General features: G+C 44.3%; 3 protein-coding genes across 5 annotated transcripts; 2 read left to right on the top strand and 1 right to left on the bottom strand.

Moving 5' to 3' along the window:
- Window positions 1–1,185: 1,185 nt before the first annotated feature.
- Men (Malic enzyme) lies at window positions 1,186–10,525 on the top strand. 3 transcript variants are annotated; one of them, NM_080141.4, is made up of 4 exons: window positions 1,186–1,492; window positions 3,601–4,225; window positions 8,496–9,424; window positions 9,481–10,525. In NM_080141.4, exons 1-4 carry the CDS (start codon window positions 1,431–1,433, stop codon window positions 10,154–10,156), a joined length of 2,292 nt encoding a protein of 763 aa, NP_524880.2. In that variant the 5' UTR covers window positions 1,186–1,430; the 3' UTR covers window positions 10,157–10,525. The 3 variants fall into 3 exon arrangements, with proteins under 3 accessions (NP_524880.2, NP_731739.1, NP_001262509.1); NM_169479.2 differs by lacking the exon at window positions 1,186–1,492 and adding an exon at window positions 2,844–3,011; NM_001275580.1 differs by lacking the exon at window positions 1,186–1,492 and having other exon boundaries at window positions 3,836–4,225.
- Window positions 10,526–11,328: 803 nt separating this feature from the next.
- PolQ (DNA polymerase theta) lies at window positions 11,329–18,105 on the top strand. Its single transcript, NM_079609.3, has 7 exons — window positions 11,329–13,011; window positions 13,079–13,452; window positions 13,507–14,063; window positions 14,123–16,346; window positions 16,400–16,607; window positions 16,666–17,580; window positions 17,647–18,105. The coding sequence occupies exons 1-7, from the start codon at window positions 11,421–11,423 to the stop codon at window positions 17,955–17,957; spliced, it is 6,180 nt and encodes a 2,059-aa protein (NP_524333.1). The 5' UTR covers window positions 11,329–11,420; the 3' UTR covers window positions 17,958–18,105.
- On the bottom strand, window positions 17,810–18,534 carry CG12279 (uncharacterized protein). The gene is made up of 3 exons (NM_141970.2): window positions 18,347–18,534; window positions 18,125–18,284; window positions 17,810–18,062 (listed from the first exon to the last, which is right to left on the bottom strand). Exons 1-3 carry the CDS (start codon window positions 18,465–18,467, stop codon window positions 18,011–18,013), a joined length of 333 nt encoding a protein of 110 aa, NP_650227.1. The 5' UTR covers window positions 18,468–18,534; the 3' UTR covers window positions 17,810–18,010.
- Window positions 18,535–18,652: the final 118 nt, after the last annotated feature.

Raw genomic sequence — 18,652 nt, 5'->3', positions numbered from 1 at the left:
AGCGACATTCTTTGTTAGTTTTATATGCACACTTTACTTCAATAATCCAACAATTTTCTCGTATATGTCGATAATACCAATATTAATGCAGCCACGATTCCGCCGTATGGTTTTTTTTTACTGACTTAACTGAAATTACAATTGACCCTGGCAGCAATTGAAATCGTGTTGCAACTTTTCATACGACACTTTCGCAAATTTTAGACAGTAAACACAAGCCGACACTTCAACAATAAATTCGATATAGCAAACCAAACCCAGTAATTAATGTGTGTCATATTTGCACAATTGAACAAGATCTTTGAACATTAGTGCAATATATATTATGATTTCAACAGACAGCAGTGCAATAAAGCAAATCTAATTAAAATTCGAGTGCCACCCAGGCGACAAATGAAACAGCGGTAAAATCATTAGGTGATAAAATCAGAGTCAAAAGGCGAAAAAAGCCTAAGGATCCACCACACCGACTACCGAGTCCCCTTCCCCATCGTTTCAACTCAGTGCATTTGAAATGACCCGGAATTCATTGGATTTATAAATTTTTCTTCGCCACTTGCCAAGTGCAGCCGACTGGGACGCGATGGTCAGCAATCGAGTTGCCTTCTTTGAAAGCTGAAATTATTATTTTTTAATTGGCCAGCAACAAATTGCTTCATGCATTTGTGTGTGCCGCCCAGAGGTCACTGCGATTAACCAACCGCTCAGGTTTTGTGTGACTCCAAGTGAAGTACAACTCAGCGCCAAAGCTTCTCTAAGGCTGCAACGATTAATCAAATACGGTGAAACCCCGAAATGAAAGTCTTGCTAGATTAAAATTAAAAAGAGAATACAAACAAACCCATTTTTGTATAGTCCTTTTGTAAAGCATAAAAATTTACAAATTATAGTTAAATAAAACAGCAGATTACCTAATATCAACGTTAAATAGTGTTTAAAGTTATTGATTTTTATATAAGAAATAAACTAAAAACCTATTAAAAATGCATTTTAGATTTCATCCTTTTTAGCGAGGGGCCACTGTAGCCGTCTGGGCCTACCAAAGTGACTCAGTGGAGCAAATGTCGCGTGCTGCCTGCGTGCGGGTGCGAGCGGGAGGGCAGCACCGGACACTCTCCTTCTCCTTCTCCTTTGGGCCGCCCGCTGCTAGCAAGTTGCCTCCGGTGTTCGCAGAGCCGCGATTTCAGCGCGAGTTCAGTTTTTGATTCAGTTTCAGGCGGTTCGGAGTTGCTAAGTCAAGCGCAATAGCTCAAAATACACTTTTTTTAATTTTTGTTAATAACTGTTTTTAATAATTCCGGTGAAACATCGCGTGGTCAAGCGAACTGAGTTAATTTTCGCGTTAGAAAAGTTCACAAGTTTTGCGTTTACCAAATAATTAACTATAACTATTTAACTGGAGCTAATTTAACTGAAATTTAGAACCCAAAATGGGTAATTCCAGTTCCATTTGCGCCGATCGCAATGTCATAACAAATTTCGATGAAAATGGGTAAGAAATGAAATGGAAAAGTGAACAAACTGAAGCTGAACTCAAGCGATTGGCAAAAGAGGATTTCGAAAATGCGAGAGTTGGCCAAAGAGTTTGTGTTTACTAATGCGCAAACATGTTTGTAATTAATTTGTTTATTTTTATTGTTACTAAAAACTAATAACTGAAAGATTAGGAAATTATATTTTACATAAAAAAGTTATTTATAAAAAACCATTACAAATTCTTAACATTTTTTGTTTCGATACTTAATATATTTAAGTAGATCCTTTCCTGCAACTACAAGTTTTTTCTTGTGCAAATGCAAGCCAAGCCACCGCCCTCAGCCCCGCCCCTCCAATAATTTGTTTCTCGAGGTGTCATTAGTGGTCAATGATTCGTTTTACTAGTGTTTTATCAACGATTTACAGGCGACTCGTCGGCGTTGCGATAAAAAAGAATAACTTCTGACACACGCCATCGATAAAAAATTAGAGCACCACCTTCTTAATTAACGATTTTCGAAGTAAAAAGAAAAAAAAAAGTTAGAGCGACAGGTGTGTTTTGCTCACGAAGGTACTTGGAAAATGTAATTCGTTGGCAAAGCTGAAGTAAATTGTTAATATTTATGAAGGTTGCTCGGGCACACACACAAACATGTGTGATATATTCCAATTTATTCGCCTGCCGTGTTTTACTTTCAATTTTTGTGTAATAATTGAATATATCAAACAGACATCCGAGCAAAAGCGGAACGGGCCCACCGGTCGTATGAGTGAGTCAAGTGCAAAGTGGGGCGGGAACTGAAGCGATTCGGGACACTGAAGGTTAAGGTTGGGGTTTGGGGCTTCTACCTTGAGGCGTCTCTTTAAATAATTTATACTTAGTCAGATGCCACAAGTTCAGGAGGTATTATTGGTTTATATTTAACGCCATCGAGTCTAATAATCTCTAATAGAAAAGGTTCGGTTTATTTAATTCAAGTAATGCACGCACGTTGTACTTAAGTTTACATTAAAATCAAAGCTACTGATTATAAATAATAGTAGATAAGAAATTGCTAACTGCAATACTCTATAGTCTAATTTGAATACTATTATTTCGACCGCTGCTGTTCTCACGGAAACTTTTCGCATGCTATTCACGCCGCATCGCAATGTTTTCCAGGTCCCAGACAAATGATTTGATGGTAATAATCGTTGTTTAATGGCGTTTATATGTGCAGATAGTGTTTGCACCGCCCTTATCAGTCAGCTGATATACCCCACACAACTGAAACTAATCGGAGAGAAAGAGCCAAAGAGCGCGGAAACAAAACAAAATCGCAAAGTGTATACATATGGTGGTAGCAAAACAAATCGAATACTGCGGTTCAGTTCAGCACGAAAGCTGCAGCAACGCAGACAAAAGTCAAATACTCAGTGAGATAATTGTCGGCAAATCAATATACTAATAAGTATATAATATAGAAGACTTTTAAGAGCACCGCCATGTACTCGATCCTACGACGCTGTTCTGGTATCAGAAAAACTTTTGGACCGTGAGTCGAATGCAAGAATTTCAGAATAACAAGTATAATGTGGTGTCATACGATTGGACCACAGATCAAGAGGGTGTGTTTCTGAATTGGCAATAATCAGTGTCACTTTGGCACCACTTATCGGTTTCCATCTGGAAGGCGTGTCTGCGATGCATCGCCTCATCATATGACCATGCACATACGTTCAAACATATCAGCGCATTTCAAAGGTTCTGAAAACCTTGATAAGGAATCTGAAACGAAGAGTACCCACCCTTTAAGGGCCTCTTTTAACCCTAAATACCATTTTATTGCTCTACGACTTTTTGGCTATTACAAAAAGCTTTTTATGGTGAAATTCATATATTATTATATACTGTTATATAATATACTATTCAAATAAGATATATATACTATTAAAATGTAATATATATATTATTAACAATTGTTAGTGTGGGAACGTGGAGTGTGTACGATTAAAATTCAATTAAAAATGTTAACATCGGTTCTTTCAGAAAGAGTATCCGAATGTTGGTGACGAATTGGTTGTTATTGTCACTCCCGCATTGACATTCATTCACATATTGTCTGCTCTCTCTCTCTCCCTCAGCACGCCGGTTTATCCCACCGCCAACAATTCGCAGAGTCCTTCCTCATATAGTCGCGGCAAAGAGCGCGAGCTCGGCTGTTACACGAAGAGAAACAGCAACAGCAACAACAACAATAGCCATGAGAGAGAGAGTCAGAGCTGTTGTAGTAGTCGTGTGTGTAAAAATCATACGACCACAACGACAACCACACTCGAATACGAACTTTCCAATTTCGCAAAACTAACGACACGAATCACAACGCAAAGTGCCGCCGAAGTGGACACATCGCCGCATACGGATACGGAAACGCATAGGGACAGAGATTCGAATCCGGGTAATATAGCCTTAGCCACCGATTTGGAACTGCCCAAGGGTCTGCCGTTATCGTTATCCTCGCGACACCACTGGAATCAGCTGCAGAGCAGTTTGCACGCCCTTCACCACCAGCAACAGCAACAACAACAGCAACTACGTTCATACAGCTCCACTAGCGAAACAAATTTGGAAGACAAGATGAGCAAACCCGATTCGAAACTAGATAAATACGCGCAGCGCGATCGCCTGGGCCTTTGGGGCACTGGTGACAATGAGGTGGTCGGCAGCCTCTCCGGATTCACCCGACTCTTGGACAAGCGCTACTCAAAGGTGAGTTCCACAAGTAGGAATATGCGAATACGCTTTTAAGTTGCCCAGTTCCGTGAACTTAGTGGAAAAATACCAGGCAAAGGTTTTTAAGGGTGGGTTCGCATTCGGTTTTTTTTTCCGCTCCCCATATCGGCGAATTGTGTTAGTGAACCGTGTTTGGGTAAATATTTAGAGGTAGAGTCATAATTATAGACTATTAGAAGAAGTTTAATTGGTCTAGAATTTGAAGAACTTAAGCCTTACCTTAGAACTTACCTTAGCCATCCATATGTATCTGAAAGATATTTACTAATAATCGTTAATTATGTGAAATTTCGCTAGAAGTGAGTTCCAATGTTGGAATTTCTTCTTGAAAAAGTGTGAATTTATTCTAGGCCACCTGCTATTTTTACCACAAGCACGAGAATAAAAAAATTCCAAATCATAAATACATAAATAACTATTAGGCGGAAACGTCAGCTGCTGAGTTCAGAGCGAAAAAAAGATACTTTTTGGCAGTGGCTTCATTTTTCGGCAAGTGGTGTGGGTGACCTTTAGATGACATAGCGAGTGAAAGGGATGGCAAATGGCACACGCGCCACTCTGGAAGACCAAAGCTCATTGTTTTTGTCAGTTTTTTTTGTTGCTTTTTTTCATTTTTTTTCTGGTGCCTTAGCCGAAGAAAATCGATAGACCAACTTTTATAATTGAGGCAATTAGCTGTCTGTGGCACATGCCGAAATTGTACGGTATGAAATAGTTGACACGAATCGGTCACGCAGATTTCGTTTACAAATTTATCTCAGATTGCATTTTCAAGTTCAATGCTTGTGCAGTTTTTCAGCTTGCATTGGCTTCTACGCTTTTTTCCCACGCAGACATGAATGAGCTAATGCACGAATTGTTTCACAAAATATAAAATTAGAGAGCATTTTTGAAAGAGAGAAGAGAGAGCGCGCATGGGCTTTGCGTTTGTTTATTTAAAACAGTTGCACTGAAAAAACAGAGTTTTAATGTAAAGGTGGTAATGGTTAGAACGGATATTACAATTTAAAATGCTAGGAATCTAAAGAAATTACGTAATTTCTAGTAAAGACATTATTTTCCCCCGTGTAGCTACTAAAAAAAAAAACTGACCAAAAGGGGCCAACCATTTGGCATTGTAAACAGAAGCTCCACTGAGAATAATGGAGGGCCATCCAGAATGGTGTTTCCCCATGACAACCAAGTGGATTTTTTTCCCGCTTACGTCACGGCACAATCGGACGAAAAGACTTAAAAATAATAATTTAACAATTTAGCGAGAAATTATCTTGGGTTTCCTTATCGAGTAGGGGCTGGCACTTGTTTACTACAGATTGTTATTATGTACTTCTTACACGCTGCCAACAAGTGACTCTTGTTTATCTCAACCTCCTTCCCCGAACAGCTGAGCTTTGTTTTGATTTACCCATGGAAAGTTTTCGAGTGCCTATCTCCAATGAAAAAAATAAGAAACAAAATTAAAGCCAGTCCGCGAAAACTGACCTACATTCAGCAATAAATTTAACTCTGTTTCGAACCGCAGAAATAAACAACCGAATGACGATAATCACCACAAAAACACTTGGTATCAGCCCTATATATGTATATACACACATTAAATATTTATCTGTGTGGTTTGCTCACACCACATGCAGTTGGCGAATAGAATTATATTCCCCTGCTCTTTGTTGTTATTTATTGGCGCTCTGAGGAAATTAAAAATTTAAACAAATTCAGGCGGTCAATGTGCCGAAAGAGCGGGGCGAGCTCGAAACTTGTTGAAATAGTTGGATTATTTCATTGTTTACCCAATGATTTATCGATTGCTTATATTGGGCAACTAAAGAAAGAATAATATATAATAGTGTGCTTGTCAATTGCAATTAATGGCTGAAATGCTTTGAAATAGCTTACATATATAGGTTGGAATTTATGTTTTCCTTTTGGATAACCTAAATTACTCAAAGATTACGCGCATTTTTGCAGTGTGCATCATAAACTATTATGCTCCGATTCAGTGGCGCATTCATCCTGTGTCATCATTCCACATCGTATGACCCACAAAAGAGCAGCAGCGTTTCACCTGCTGGGAGGGAGGCTGGTACAGAAAAAAAAAAACCCTTCATCAGCTCACCTTTGCCAGAAGGGAAACAATCAGCTGAGATTGCCCGTTGTCTGTGTGTCTGCTCAACTGTTGCTGATTAAAGCGACGCTTTCGTCATCCGATCCGAGTCCGTATTCAAAGTTCAGACACAGACGGTCGTTGATAGTCGACTTAATGATTAGCCATTGCTATAATGATGATCACCGCTGCGATGATGATGATCGAACTGGTCGCGCCAGACAGTGTAAAAAAAAATATGAACCAGCTCATTTTTGTGATTTTTTGGTTTGGTTTTGCTTGTGGCTGCGACTTTTGTCAGTTTTCGTTTCGTTTTGCCTTTTTGCAATACCATGCGAAATGTGTATGCGTAATATCGGAGTTGCACATTACGTATACGCATGTCTGGATTCGATTTTTGGTGCCCCCTCTTTATAAGCAATCTTACATGATTTGCTATAACTACTAATATAATACAAACTAAAGTCAGAACTTGAAAAGGTGATGAGGATGATGAAACTATAGTTTAGTTCATATGACTTAGGCATGATGTGGCAAGTTTGGAGGCAATTGCTGGGGGCATGAATACATGAATATTAATCCATCATATATATATGTATGTACATATATGTGCTGGAGAATGGGGAGAACTTGTTGCCAGGCGGTTCGAAAACACTTTCGCACGCTTATCGACGGTCGTGTGTCGCTTTCAATGTCAACGGTGTCGTTCTCTCAATCTTTTTTTAACGTATGTATGTACATATGGATGTATTTCACCAGCCCACCGATGACGTAGCCACACGATAATGGTTAAGTTCGAGGCAATTCTGGCAGTAAACAATTGTTTATGGGGATCACTTCAGTGTTTATTGTCCAAACAGCCAGTTCAGAGCTAATTGAATTTGATGCGTATGTAAATACATATGTATTTTACTTCGCAAACTTAAAAAAAAAAAGGGGAATCAGCTCGATTTCCAGCTAAAATTCCTTAAAAACACAACAATATTATTTATCTGTGTCAGCTCTTAATATGATATATGATATTTTGCAAGCTGACCAAAATTATTTTAAATATTGCTTATTCATAGTGATAGGCATCAAAAACGTTAACTAGAATACGAATTACGAATCAATTAACTAGAATACGAATAGTTTGTTTTTATCGGAAAACTAAAAATTCATATGAAAAACTATAAATTTATTATTGCGTGACCGAAACAAACGAGATTAATTTTAAATGATGATAAATGATAGAAAACCTATCAAGTATAATTTCCAATAATAACTTAATTTGACATACTAACAAAATATTCAATTTACAAAAATAATTCGGAAAACTTACACAACAGATTTGGAATTGGTTGCATTTTGATATATCGCTTGGAAATAAAAATGTGCATTTATTATTAAGCTAAATCAAATGTCCCAAGAAGCTTAAAATAGACTCATTAAGAAAACCTTTGTAATGAGCACGATTTGAAAACAGCAGCCACTCGGAAAAGTAACCCAAAGCACGAGTAATTATTCCCTAATGTGCATATTAGCAGGTACATCCGTAGTTTAAAAACAAAAACCACATAATCCAGCGTGATTTCTATTTGAATGCCAACTTGCACGTATTTTTTTATTTAATGTCGGCAGCAACGCCCCCAACATAATCCCCGCCTGCTTTGTCCATTTCGATAATAACCGCAGCAATTACGGAGCAAAAACTTTCAAAATCTCGTACTAAACATATTAGCTGTGCGTGTGAATCGAGGCCAGCGCTGATTCACTTCCCCCTCGAAAAAAAATGTGTTTTAATTAAAGCTGCGATTGCAAATATGTTTTCAAGCGACTGGGCGCTAGAAAACGACTTTGAACTTGATGCCCGACTCGTGAAGTCGAGGGATCTATCTCCTCGGATCTGCGAAGCATCGGTAATAACTGCCTCTGTCTCGGTGGCTAGTAGCCGTGGAATACTCTATATGAATAGGGGCGCGTGCCTGGGAATTCAAGTCCATGATAAGCGGGTCAAACTTTTCCACCATCCTACATTTTGTTTGTTTTGATTTGAGAGGAGATTCTATAATCATTCAATGAGGCGATCATGCCATCCTATTACGAATCCTACAGATATTAATAGTAGGTATTGGTAACTAAAATGCATATCCCTTTCAATTTCAGGGCCTGGCCTTCACACACGAGGAGCGCCAGCAGTTGGGCATCCATGGCATGCTGCCCTATGTGGTCCGTGAGCCCAGTGAGCAGGTGGAGCACTGCCGCGCTCTGCTGGCGCGACTGGATCAGGATCTGGACAAGTACATGTACCTGATCAGCCTATCGGAGCGGAACGAGCGTCTGTTCTACAACGTGCTCAGCTCAGACATCGCCTACATGATGCCACTGGTGTACACGCCCACCGTGGGATTGGCCTGCCAGCGCTACAGTTTGATCCACCAGAACGCCAAGGGCATGTTCATATCCATCAAGGACAAGGGACACATCTACGACGTGCTAAAGAACTGGCCGGAAACGGATGTGCGTGCCATCGTTGTCACGGACGGCGAGCGCATCCTGGGACTGGGAGATCTGGGCGCCAACGGAATGGGTATACCCGTGGGCAAACTGTCCCTGTATACGGCCTTGGCGGGCATTAAGCCATCGCAGTGCCTGCCCATCACCTTGGATGTGGGCACCAATACCGAATCCATCCTGGAGGATCCCCTGTACATCGGTCTGCGCGAACGCAGGGCCACTGGAGATCTGTACGATGAGTTCATCGATGAGTTCATGCATGCCTGCGTTCGTCGCTTTGGTCAAAACTGCCTAATCCAGTTCGAGGACTTTGCCAACGCCAATGCCTTCAGGCTGTTGTCCAAATACCGCGACTCCTTCTGCACCTTCAACGACGATATTCAAGGAACCGCGTCGGTGGCCGTGGCTGGTCTGCTGGCCTCGCTAAAGATCAAGAAGACCCAGCTGAAGGATAACACGCTGTTGTTCCTGGGCGCCGGAGAAGCGGCTCTTGGTATTGCCAACCTGTGCCTGATGGCCATGAAGGTGGAGGGTCTCACCGAGGAGGAGGCCAAGGCCCGCATCTGGATGGTGGATAGGTAGGTCGATATATAATCAAAATACATCCTGATACTTATAGATGCTTTCTATGTAGCCGTGGTGTCATCACCCGCGATCGTCCAAAGGGCGGACTCACCGAACACAAGCTGCACTTTGCCCAGCTGCACGAACCCATCGATACTTTGGCAGAGGCGGTGCGAAAGGTGCGTCCCAATGTCCTGATTGGAGCGGCTGCGCAGGGCGGCGCCTTCAACCAGGAGATCCTTGAGCTGATGGCCGATATTAATGAGACGCCGATCATCTTTGCACTGTCCAATCCGACCAGCAAGGCGGAGTGCACCGCCGAGGAGGCGTATACGTACACCAAGGGGCGCTGCATCTTCGCCAGCGGTTCGCCTTTTGCTCCTGTGACGTACAACAACAAGAAGTTCTATCCGGGTCAGGGCAACAACTCGTACATTTTCCCTGGCGTGGCACTGGGTGTTCTGTGTGCCGGCATGCTGAACATTCCCGAGCAGGTATTCTTGGTCGCCGCCGAGCGCTTGGCGGAGCTGGTCTCCAAGGACGACCTGGCCAAGGGCAGCTTGTATCCACCACTCAGCTCCATTGTCAGCTGTTCGATGGCCATTGCCGAAAGGATTGTGGAGTACGCCTACAAAAACGGATTGGCCACTGTTCGTCCAGAGCCGGTCAATAAGCTGGCGTTCATCAAGGCCCAGATGTACGATCTGGACTATCCCCGATCCGTGCCCGCCACCTATAAGATGTAGATGATGGCCAGATGATGAGGATCCATTCCGCCTAACCCCAGAAACCAAAAGGAGTGGCCATCAAAAGATATCCGGCAAGGGCGGCGAGCAGTAACCATGTTATTTATTTTATAATGTCGCACATTTGTCGTCTAGCATAATATCCAAATTTGTATCGCGGCTAATTAACCACAACCACACACTATCCACCAACAACCATATTATAAAAAAAAACCAACTAAAATGGAATGTCATCAGCTTGCGGCGCGCGATTTTGTATAATGCTAACTATGTAAATGGGATATTGATCTAATAGATATGTAAACAAATTTTATGTAATCTTGAACAACACAAACTATTCTAAGGATATATACAAATAAAGAAATAAACAAAAATAAGCCAAAGGTTTCTTTTAAAGTTCATAAAGTCAGCGTTAAATTCATTGCGGCTTGGGCGCAACTTTCGTGCGGCTTTTGGTTGGCTTGTTAGCGATTTCAGCGCAGCTTGCTTGCGATTCGAACGCGAGTTTGTTGCGTCGTGGAGTTTTTTGAGTTTTTGCTGTGGGTCTTTTGCTTTCAGTTTTGGTCTTGGGCTTGGATTTCAGGCTTACACTTAACTACACTTAGCTTACACTTAGCAAGAAAGTAAAGGTATAAATGAAATCAGTCTAATCAAGATATTTTGTAAGAAAGGCGCGTGCAGTGTGAACAAGGTTTTAGTGGGACCTTAGCTTTGTGCTAAATGCCCTATAGCACGCATATGGAATTCGGAAAGTAACGGTATAAATAAAATCTGTCTAATTAAGATATTTTGTAAGAAAGGCGCGTGCAGTGTGAACAAGGTTTTAGTGGGACCTTAGCTTTGTGCTAAATGCCCTATAGCACGCATATGGAATTCGGAAAGTAACGGTATAAATAAAATCTGTCTAATTAAGATATTTTGTAAGAAAGGCGCGTGCAGTGTGAACAAGGTTTTAGTGGGACCTTAGCTTTGTGCTAAATGCCCCATAGCACGCATATGGAATTCGGAAAGTAACGGTATAAATAAAATCTGTTTAATTAAGATATTTTGTAAGAAAGTCGCGTGCAGTGTGAACAAGGTTTCAGTGGGACCGCTGGCGGTGTAAACAGTTCATTCAAAGTGTCACAAACATGAATAGTATATTTGAAACTAATCATAAGACGGCCACATTGACCGCGCGACGTTTCGTTTTCATTTTATTCATTTCACTTGTAACAAGCAGTTTGCAACAATTCTTAGTTCAGTATAAAAACGCACCGGCGCAATGGCATTCTCGCAGTCGTTCAACTTCGGAAACAGCACCTTAATGGCGCTGGAGAAAGGAATGCAAGCGGACGACAAGGAGAATGCACAGCCAGGAAACGGAAATATCCAAGTCCAAAGTGCCGGCAATGAGGTAAATAGCGAGATCCAGGAAATTAACTCGGAGTTTTTCCGGGACGAGTTCTCCTACGAAGTGAATCAGGCCCATAAGCCAGCTGAACAATCAGTGGTCAATGTGTCTCAGGTTCAGCAGCATATGGCAGTTGTTTCCAATCAGGACTCTGAGGATCAGAGCCGCTCATCCGCTTTGAATGACCAAATCTGCACACAGTCTTCGTTCGAGGGCGAGGACGCAGGCGCGGATGCAGTGCTGGATCAGCCCAATCTGGATGAGAACAGCTTTTTGTGTCCTGCGCAGGATGAAGAGGCTTCCGAGCAGCTGAAGGAAGACATCTTGCACAGTCATTCCGTATTGGCCAAGCAGGAATTCTATCAAGAGATTTCGCAAGTCACGCAGAACCTGAGCAGCATGTCGCCCAACCAACTGCGAGTGTCGCCCAACTCCTCGAGGATCCGCGAAGCGATGCCCGAAAGACCAGCAATGCCACTTGATCTCAACACGCTTAGATCAATAAGCGCATGGAACCTGCCCATGAGCATTCAAGCGGAGTACAAGAAGAAGGGTGTTGTCGATATGTTCGACTGGCAGGTGGAGTGTCTCTCCAAGCCTAGATTGCTGTTTGAGCACTGCAACCTGGTTTATTCAGCACCCACGTCGGCAGGCAAGACGTTGGTTAGTGAGATACTGATGCTGAAAACCGTACTGGAGCGAGGTAAAAAGGTGCTGCTCATACTGCCCTTCATCTCGGTGGTGCGCGAGAAAATGTTCTACATGCAGGATCTGCTCACGCCGGCTGGTTACCGCGTGGAGGGATTCTACGGCGGCTATACGCCACCAGGAGGCTTTGAGAGCCTTCATGTGGCCATTTGCACAATTGAGAAGGCGAACTCCATTGTGAACAAGCTGATGGAGCAGGGCAAACTGGAAACCATTGGCATGGTGGTGGTAGACGAAGTGCATCTCATTTCGGACAAGGGACGCGGCTATATCCTGGAACTTCTGCTAGCCAAGATCCTCTACATGTCCCGTCGCAATGGACTGCAGATCCAGGTGATCACCATGTCGGCCACACTCGAGAATGTGCAGCTGCTGCAGAGCTGGCTTGACGCCGAGTTGTACATCACAAACTACCGACCCGTTGCTCTAAAGGAAATGATTAAGGTGGGCACAGTAATTTATGACCACCGTTTGAAATTAGTTCGAGATGTGGCCAAGCAAAAGGTACTTTTGAAAGGCCTGGAAAACGATTCCGATGATGTGGCCCTTCTCTGCATAGAGACGTTGCTGGAGGGATGCTCGGTAATCGTGTTCTGCCCCTCGAAAGATTGGTGCGAGAACCTGGCCGTTCAATTGGCCACCGCAATCCATGTCCAAATCAAATCTGAAACAGTGCTGGGCCAGCGATTGAGAACAAATCTAAATCCGAGGGCCATTGCAGAAGTGAAGCAACAACTCAGGGACATTCCCACAGGTTGGATCAGTCGAATTGATAATTTACACTCTATCCCTATCCCTGATTTTAATTTCATTTAACTTAGGTCTCGATGGGGTCATGTCGAAGGCGATCACCTACGCCTGCGCGTTTCACCACGCCGGCCTAACTACGGAGGAGCGGGACATTATTGAAGCCTCGTTTAAGGCAGGAGCACTGAAGGTTCTAGTCGCCACCAGCACACTGAGTTCGGGAGTGAATCTGCCCGCTCGGCGCGTCCTGATACGCTCGCCATTATTTGGGGGCAAGCAAATGAGTTCCCTAACGTACCGCCAGATGATCGGACGAGCTGGACGCATGGGAAAGGATACGCTGGGTGAGTCTATTCTCATCTGCAACGAGATCAATGCCCGAATGGGAAGAGACCTGGTCGTATCGGAGCTGCAGCCCATTACTTCCTGCCTCGATATGGACGGAAGCGTAAGTATTCAAGCAAATAGCCAGAGCATAGCAACTAAGCTTTTCATTTTTCAGACCCACTTGAAGCGCGCTCTACTCGAGGTAATTTCTTCTGGTGTAGCGAACACCAAAGAAGACATCGACTTCTTCGTGAATTGTACTCTGCTGAGTGCCCAAAAGGCCTTCCACGCAAAGGAGAAACCACCCGATGAGGAATCGGACGCCAACTACATTAACGATGCCCTCGACTTTCTTGTGGAGTACGAGTTCGTTCGCCTGCAAAGGAACGAGGAAAGGGAGACAGCGGTCTATGTGGCCACTCGTCTCGGTGCCGCCTGTCTGGCTTCCTCTATGCCGCCCACCGACGGCCTCATTCTTTTTGCGGAACTCCAGAAATCTCGTCGCTCCTTCGTCCTAGAGTCAGAACTGCATGCTGTTTACCTAGTAACGCCCTATTCTGTCTGCTACCAACTTCAAGATATCGACTGGCTGCTGTATGTGCATATGTGGGAAAAGTTAAGTTCGCCCATGAAAAAAGTGGGCGAGCTTGTTGGAGTCAGGGACGCCTTTCTCTACAAAGCGCTGCGTGGTCAAACAAAACTAGACTACAAGCAAATGCAAATACATAAGCGGTAAGCCAGCTTTTTGAAAAGATCAAATACGAAACTTATATTGCTTCAATGTGTTGCAGTTTCTACATAGCTCTGGCTCTGGAGGAACTGGTAAACGAAACACCCATAAACGTCGTGGTCCACAAGTATAAGTGCCACCGAGGAATGCTACAGAGTCTGCAGCAAATGGCCTCGACCTTTGCAGGCATTGTTACTGCTTTCTGCAATTCTCTGCAGTGGTCCACACTCGCCCTGATCGTGTCCCAATTTAAGGATCGTCTCTTCTTTGGCATTCACAGGGATCTTATCGATCTGATGCGAATACCCGATCTGTCGCAGAAACGAGCTCGTGCTCTCTTTGATGCTGGCATCACCAGTTTGGTAGAGCTAGCGGGCGCTGATCCCGTAGAATTGGAAAAGGTGCTCTATAACTCAATCAGCTTCGACTCTGCAAAGCAACACGACCACGAGAACGCGGATGAAGCGGCCAAGCGAAATGTAGTTAGAAATTTCTATATCACAGGCAAGGCGGGGATGACAGTGAGCGAGGCTGCCAAACTACTGATTGGTGAAGCTCGACAATTTGTTCAGCACGAGATCGGACTGGGCACAATTAAATGGACCCAAACTCAGGCGGGAGTGGAAATAGCTTCGAGGGCAATACACGATGGCGGGGAGGTAGACCTCCACATGTCCCTGGAGGAGGAGCAGCCGCCAGTAAAGAGGAAATTGTCCATCGAAGAAAATGGCACAGCCAATTCACAAAAAAATCCCAGACTCGAAACAGTAGTGGACACACAGCGAGGCTATAAAGTTGATAAGAATATTGCTAATCAAAGCAAGATGAACCCGAATCTTAAAGAAATCGATGCCCAAAATAAGGCGCGAAGGAATTCAACTGCACACATGGATAACCTAAACCCGATTAGCAATGACCCTTGTCAGAACAACGTAAACGTAAAAACGGCACAACCCATAATATCCAATTTGAATGACATCCAGAAACAAGGTTCTCAGATTGAAAAGATGAAAATCAATCCAGCAACTGTGGTGTGTAGTCCACAATTAGCAAATGAAGAAAAACCGAGTACCAGTCAAAGTGCTAGAAGGAAGCTCGTTAATGAGGGAATGGCCGAACGCCGCAGGGTCGCTTTAATGAAGATTCAGCAACGCACCCAAAAAGAGAACCAGTCTAAGGATCAGCCAATACAGGCGTCGAGGTCTAACCAACTTTCAAGTCCGGTTAATAGAACACCCGCAAATCGATGGACACAATCGGAAAACCCAAACAATGAGATGAACAATAGTCAACTGCCCCGCAGAAATCCACGAAATCAATCACCAGTACCCAATGCAAACCGCACTGCGTCAAGGAAGGTTTCCAACGCAGAGGAGGATTTGTTTATGGCAGACGATTCCTTTATGCTGAATACCGGTCTAGCCGCTGCTCTCACGGCCGCTGAGAGCAAAATTGCCTCTTGCACGGAGGCGGACGTGATACCTAGCTCGCAACCTAAGGAGCCGGAAGTGATCGGTGCACTGACTCCACATGCATCCAGACTGAAGCGTTCCGACCAGTTGCGTTCACAGCGCATACAAAGTCCCAGCCCCACCCCGCAACGTGAAATCGAAATTGATTTGGAATCGAAAAACGAATCCAATGGGGTCTCCTCTATGGAAATCTCGGACATGTCTATGGAGAACCCACTCATGAAAAATCCTTTACATCTAAATGCCTCGCACATTATGAGCTGTTCGAAAGTCGATGAAACTGCGTCGAGTTTCTCTTCTATAGATATAATCGATGTGTGTGGCCACCGGAATGCGTTTCAAGCTGCTATCATCGAGATCAATAACGCCACGCGTTTGGGATTTAGCGTTGGCCTGCAGGCTCAAGCGGGCAAACAGAAGCCGCTAATTGGATCCAACCTCTTGATCAATCAAGTTGCGGCGGCCGAGAACCGGGAGGCGGCTGCCAGGGAACGTGTGCTATTCCAAGTGGACGACACCAACTTCATCTCTGGTGTGTCTTTCTGTCTTGCGGACAATGTTGCCTACTATTGGAATATGCAAATTGACGAACGTGCAGCATATCAGGGAGTGCCCACCCCTCTCAAGGTGCAGGAATTGTGCAACCTGATGGCTCGAAAGGATCTCACGCTGGTCATGCACGACGGAAAGGAGCAGCTTAAGATGCTGCGCAAAGCGATTCCGCAGCTAAAAAGGATTAGCGCCAAGCTGGAGGATGCCAAGGTCGCAAACTGGCTGCTGCAGCCGGACAAAACTGTGAATTTTCTCAATATGGTATGCTATGGAGAATATTTTTAGCTAATCCCTTCTAATTCTTGATTTTGCAGTGCCAGACATTCGCCCCGGAATGCACTGGCCTTGCGAATCTCTGTGGCAGTGGTCGTGGTTATAGCAGCTACGGGCTTGATACCTCCAGTGCCATTTTGCCGAGGATTAGGACGGCCATCGAATCCTGCGTAACGCTGCACATACTCCAGGGACAGACTGAGAACCTAAGCAGGATTGGCAATGGTGACTTACTTAAGTTTTTCCACGGTAACTTTATTCATGGTGATTCATTTAGCCTAAACCAATAACCAAAATCCCTTTCTAGATATCGAAATGCCCATTCAATTGACTCTTTGTCAAATGGAGCTTGTGGGCTTTCCCGCCCAGAAGCAGCGACTCCAACAGCTTTATCAGCGCATGGTGGCCGTTATGAAGAAAGTGGAAACAAAGATTTATGAGCAGCATGGTTCCCGTTTCAATCTGGGCTCGTCACAAGCTGTTGCCAAGGTGCTGGGACTCCACCGGAAAGCAAAAGGACGAGTTACCACCTCACGCCAGGTGCTGGAGAAGTTGAACTCGCCCATTTCGCATTTGATACTAGGCTATCGAAAGCTGTCTGGGCTCTTGGCCAAAAGCATTCAGCCGCTAATGGAGTGCTGCCAGGCAGACAGAATTCATGGCCAGAGCATTACATATACGGCAACGGGTCGTATTTCCATGACGGAGCCGAACCTGCAAAATGTCGCCAAAGAATTCAGCATACAAGTGGGCTCTGATGTGGTCCACATATCCTGTAGGTCACCATTCATGCCCACGGATGAGAGCCGATGTCTTTTGTCGGCTGACTTCTGTCAGCTGGAGATGCGGATCCTTGCCCACATGTCTCAGGATAAGGCTCTGTTGGAGGTGATGAAATCGTCACAGGACCTGTTCATCGCAATTGCAGCGCATTGGAACAAAATCGAAGAGTCCGAAGTGACGCAGGACCTCCGCAACAGCACCAAGCAGGTGTGCTACGGAATCGTCTACGGCATGGGCATGCGGTCCCTGGCCGAGTCGTTAAACTGCAGTGAGCAGGAGGCGCGGATGATATCCGATCAGTTTCACCAGGCGTACAAGGGTATTCGCGATTACACCACGAGGGTGGTCAATTTCGCACGCAGCAAGGGATTTGTTGAGACCATTACTGGACGGCGACGGTATTTGGAAAATATCAACAGTGATGTGGAGCATCTAAAAAGTATGTGTCTTCCAAAACCGATTGTGATCTCCATTTGAACATCCCTCCTTTCTCCCTTTCTCACAGATCAGGCCGAGCGCCAGGCCGTTAACTCCACCATCCAAGGATCGGCTGCGGATATTGCGAAGAACGCTATTCTGAAGATGGAAAAGAACATTGAACGTTATCGCGAAAAGCTGGCATTGGGTGACAATTCAGTTGACCTGGTAATGCACCTACATGACGAACTCATTTTCGAGGTGCCAACGGGAAAGGCCAAAAAAATAGCCAAAGTCCTTAGCCTCACCATGGAGAACTGCGTGAAACTCAGCGTGCCACTCAAGGTGAAGCTGAGGATCGGACGCAGTTGGGGTGAATTTAAGGAAGTTAGCGTGTAGTTTATTATATCATTTTATAGATTTGTAATCAATTTGTTTAAAGACTGAATGTTTTAGGACTGCTTGGCCTGCCACTCCGTCCATGATCCGGCATAAGCCTTGGCGCTGCAATTGATTAATAAATAATTGTACATATCTTTTAAAACGTACTTCAACATGAGACTCACTTGGTGAAGCCCAGCGTGCTGGCCAGATTGGCCGCCCGGGCAGCGCGTCCTCCCGCCTTGCACGAGAAGATCAAGACCGCATCGACGGCCGGCTTGACGCGTCCATAAGTCTGGGCGAAGTCCTCCTCCGGCAAGTTCAGTGCCTTCTCCAGCTCGCTCACTGGAAATTAGAAAAAGGCGTGTCCATTAAGCCGGTAATCCCTGGACTTTGGCGCTTCTCACGTGGAATGTTTATGCTGGCGGGCAGGACGCCCGTCTCCTTCAGCTCCGACTCGTTGCGCACATCGAACAGGTACTTCTCCGGGTGGTTTGGAATGTCCTTGACTTCCTCGTAGGTGGCCATATTTATTTTTAATGGTAATTCTTAAAGAACTTAGTTGAACTCAAAAGTTAGCCCGGTTTGAGGTGTGACCACAGATCGAATGATTAAATATACCAGCAGTTCAGAAAAATATACCGAAATCAGTTAGTTTCGAAAAGTTTAAAATTTGAAAGTTTACTGAAAAGTAACTGATTCTCTTTTGAAAC

Source organism: Drosophila melanogaster, chromosome 3R (genome assembly GCF_000001215.4).
Source record: "Drosophila melanogaster chromosome 3R".
Taxonomy (NCBI): domain Eukaryota; kingdom Metazoa; phylum Arthropoda; class Insecta; order Diptera; family Drosophilidae; genus Drosophila; species Drosophila melanogaster.
Note: the sequence above shows the minus strand (reverse complement) of the source record. Positions and strands in the feature narration are given on the sequence as shown.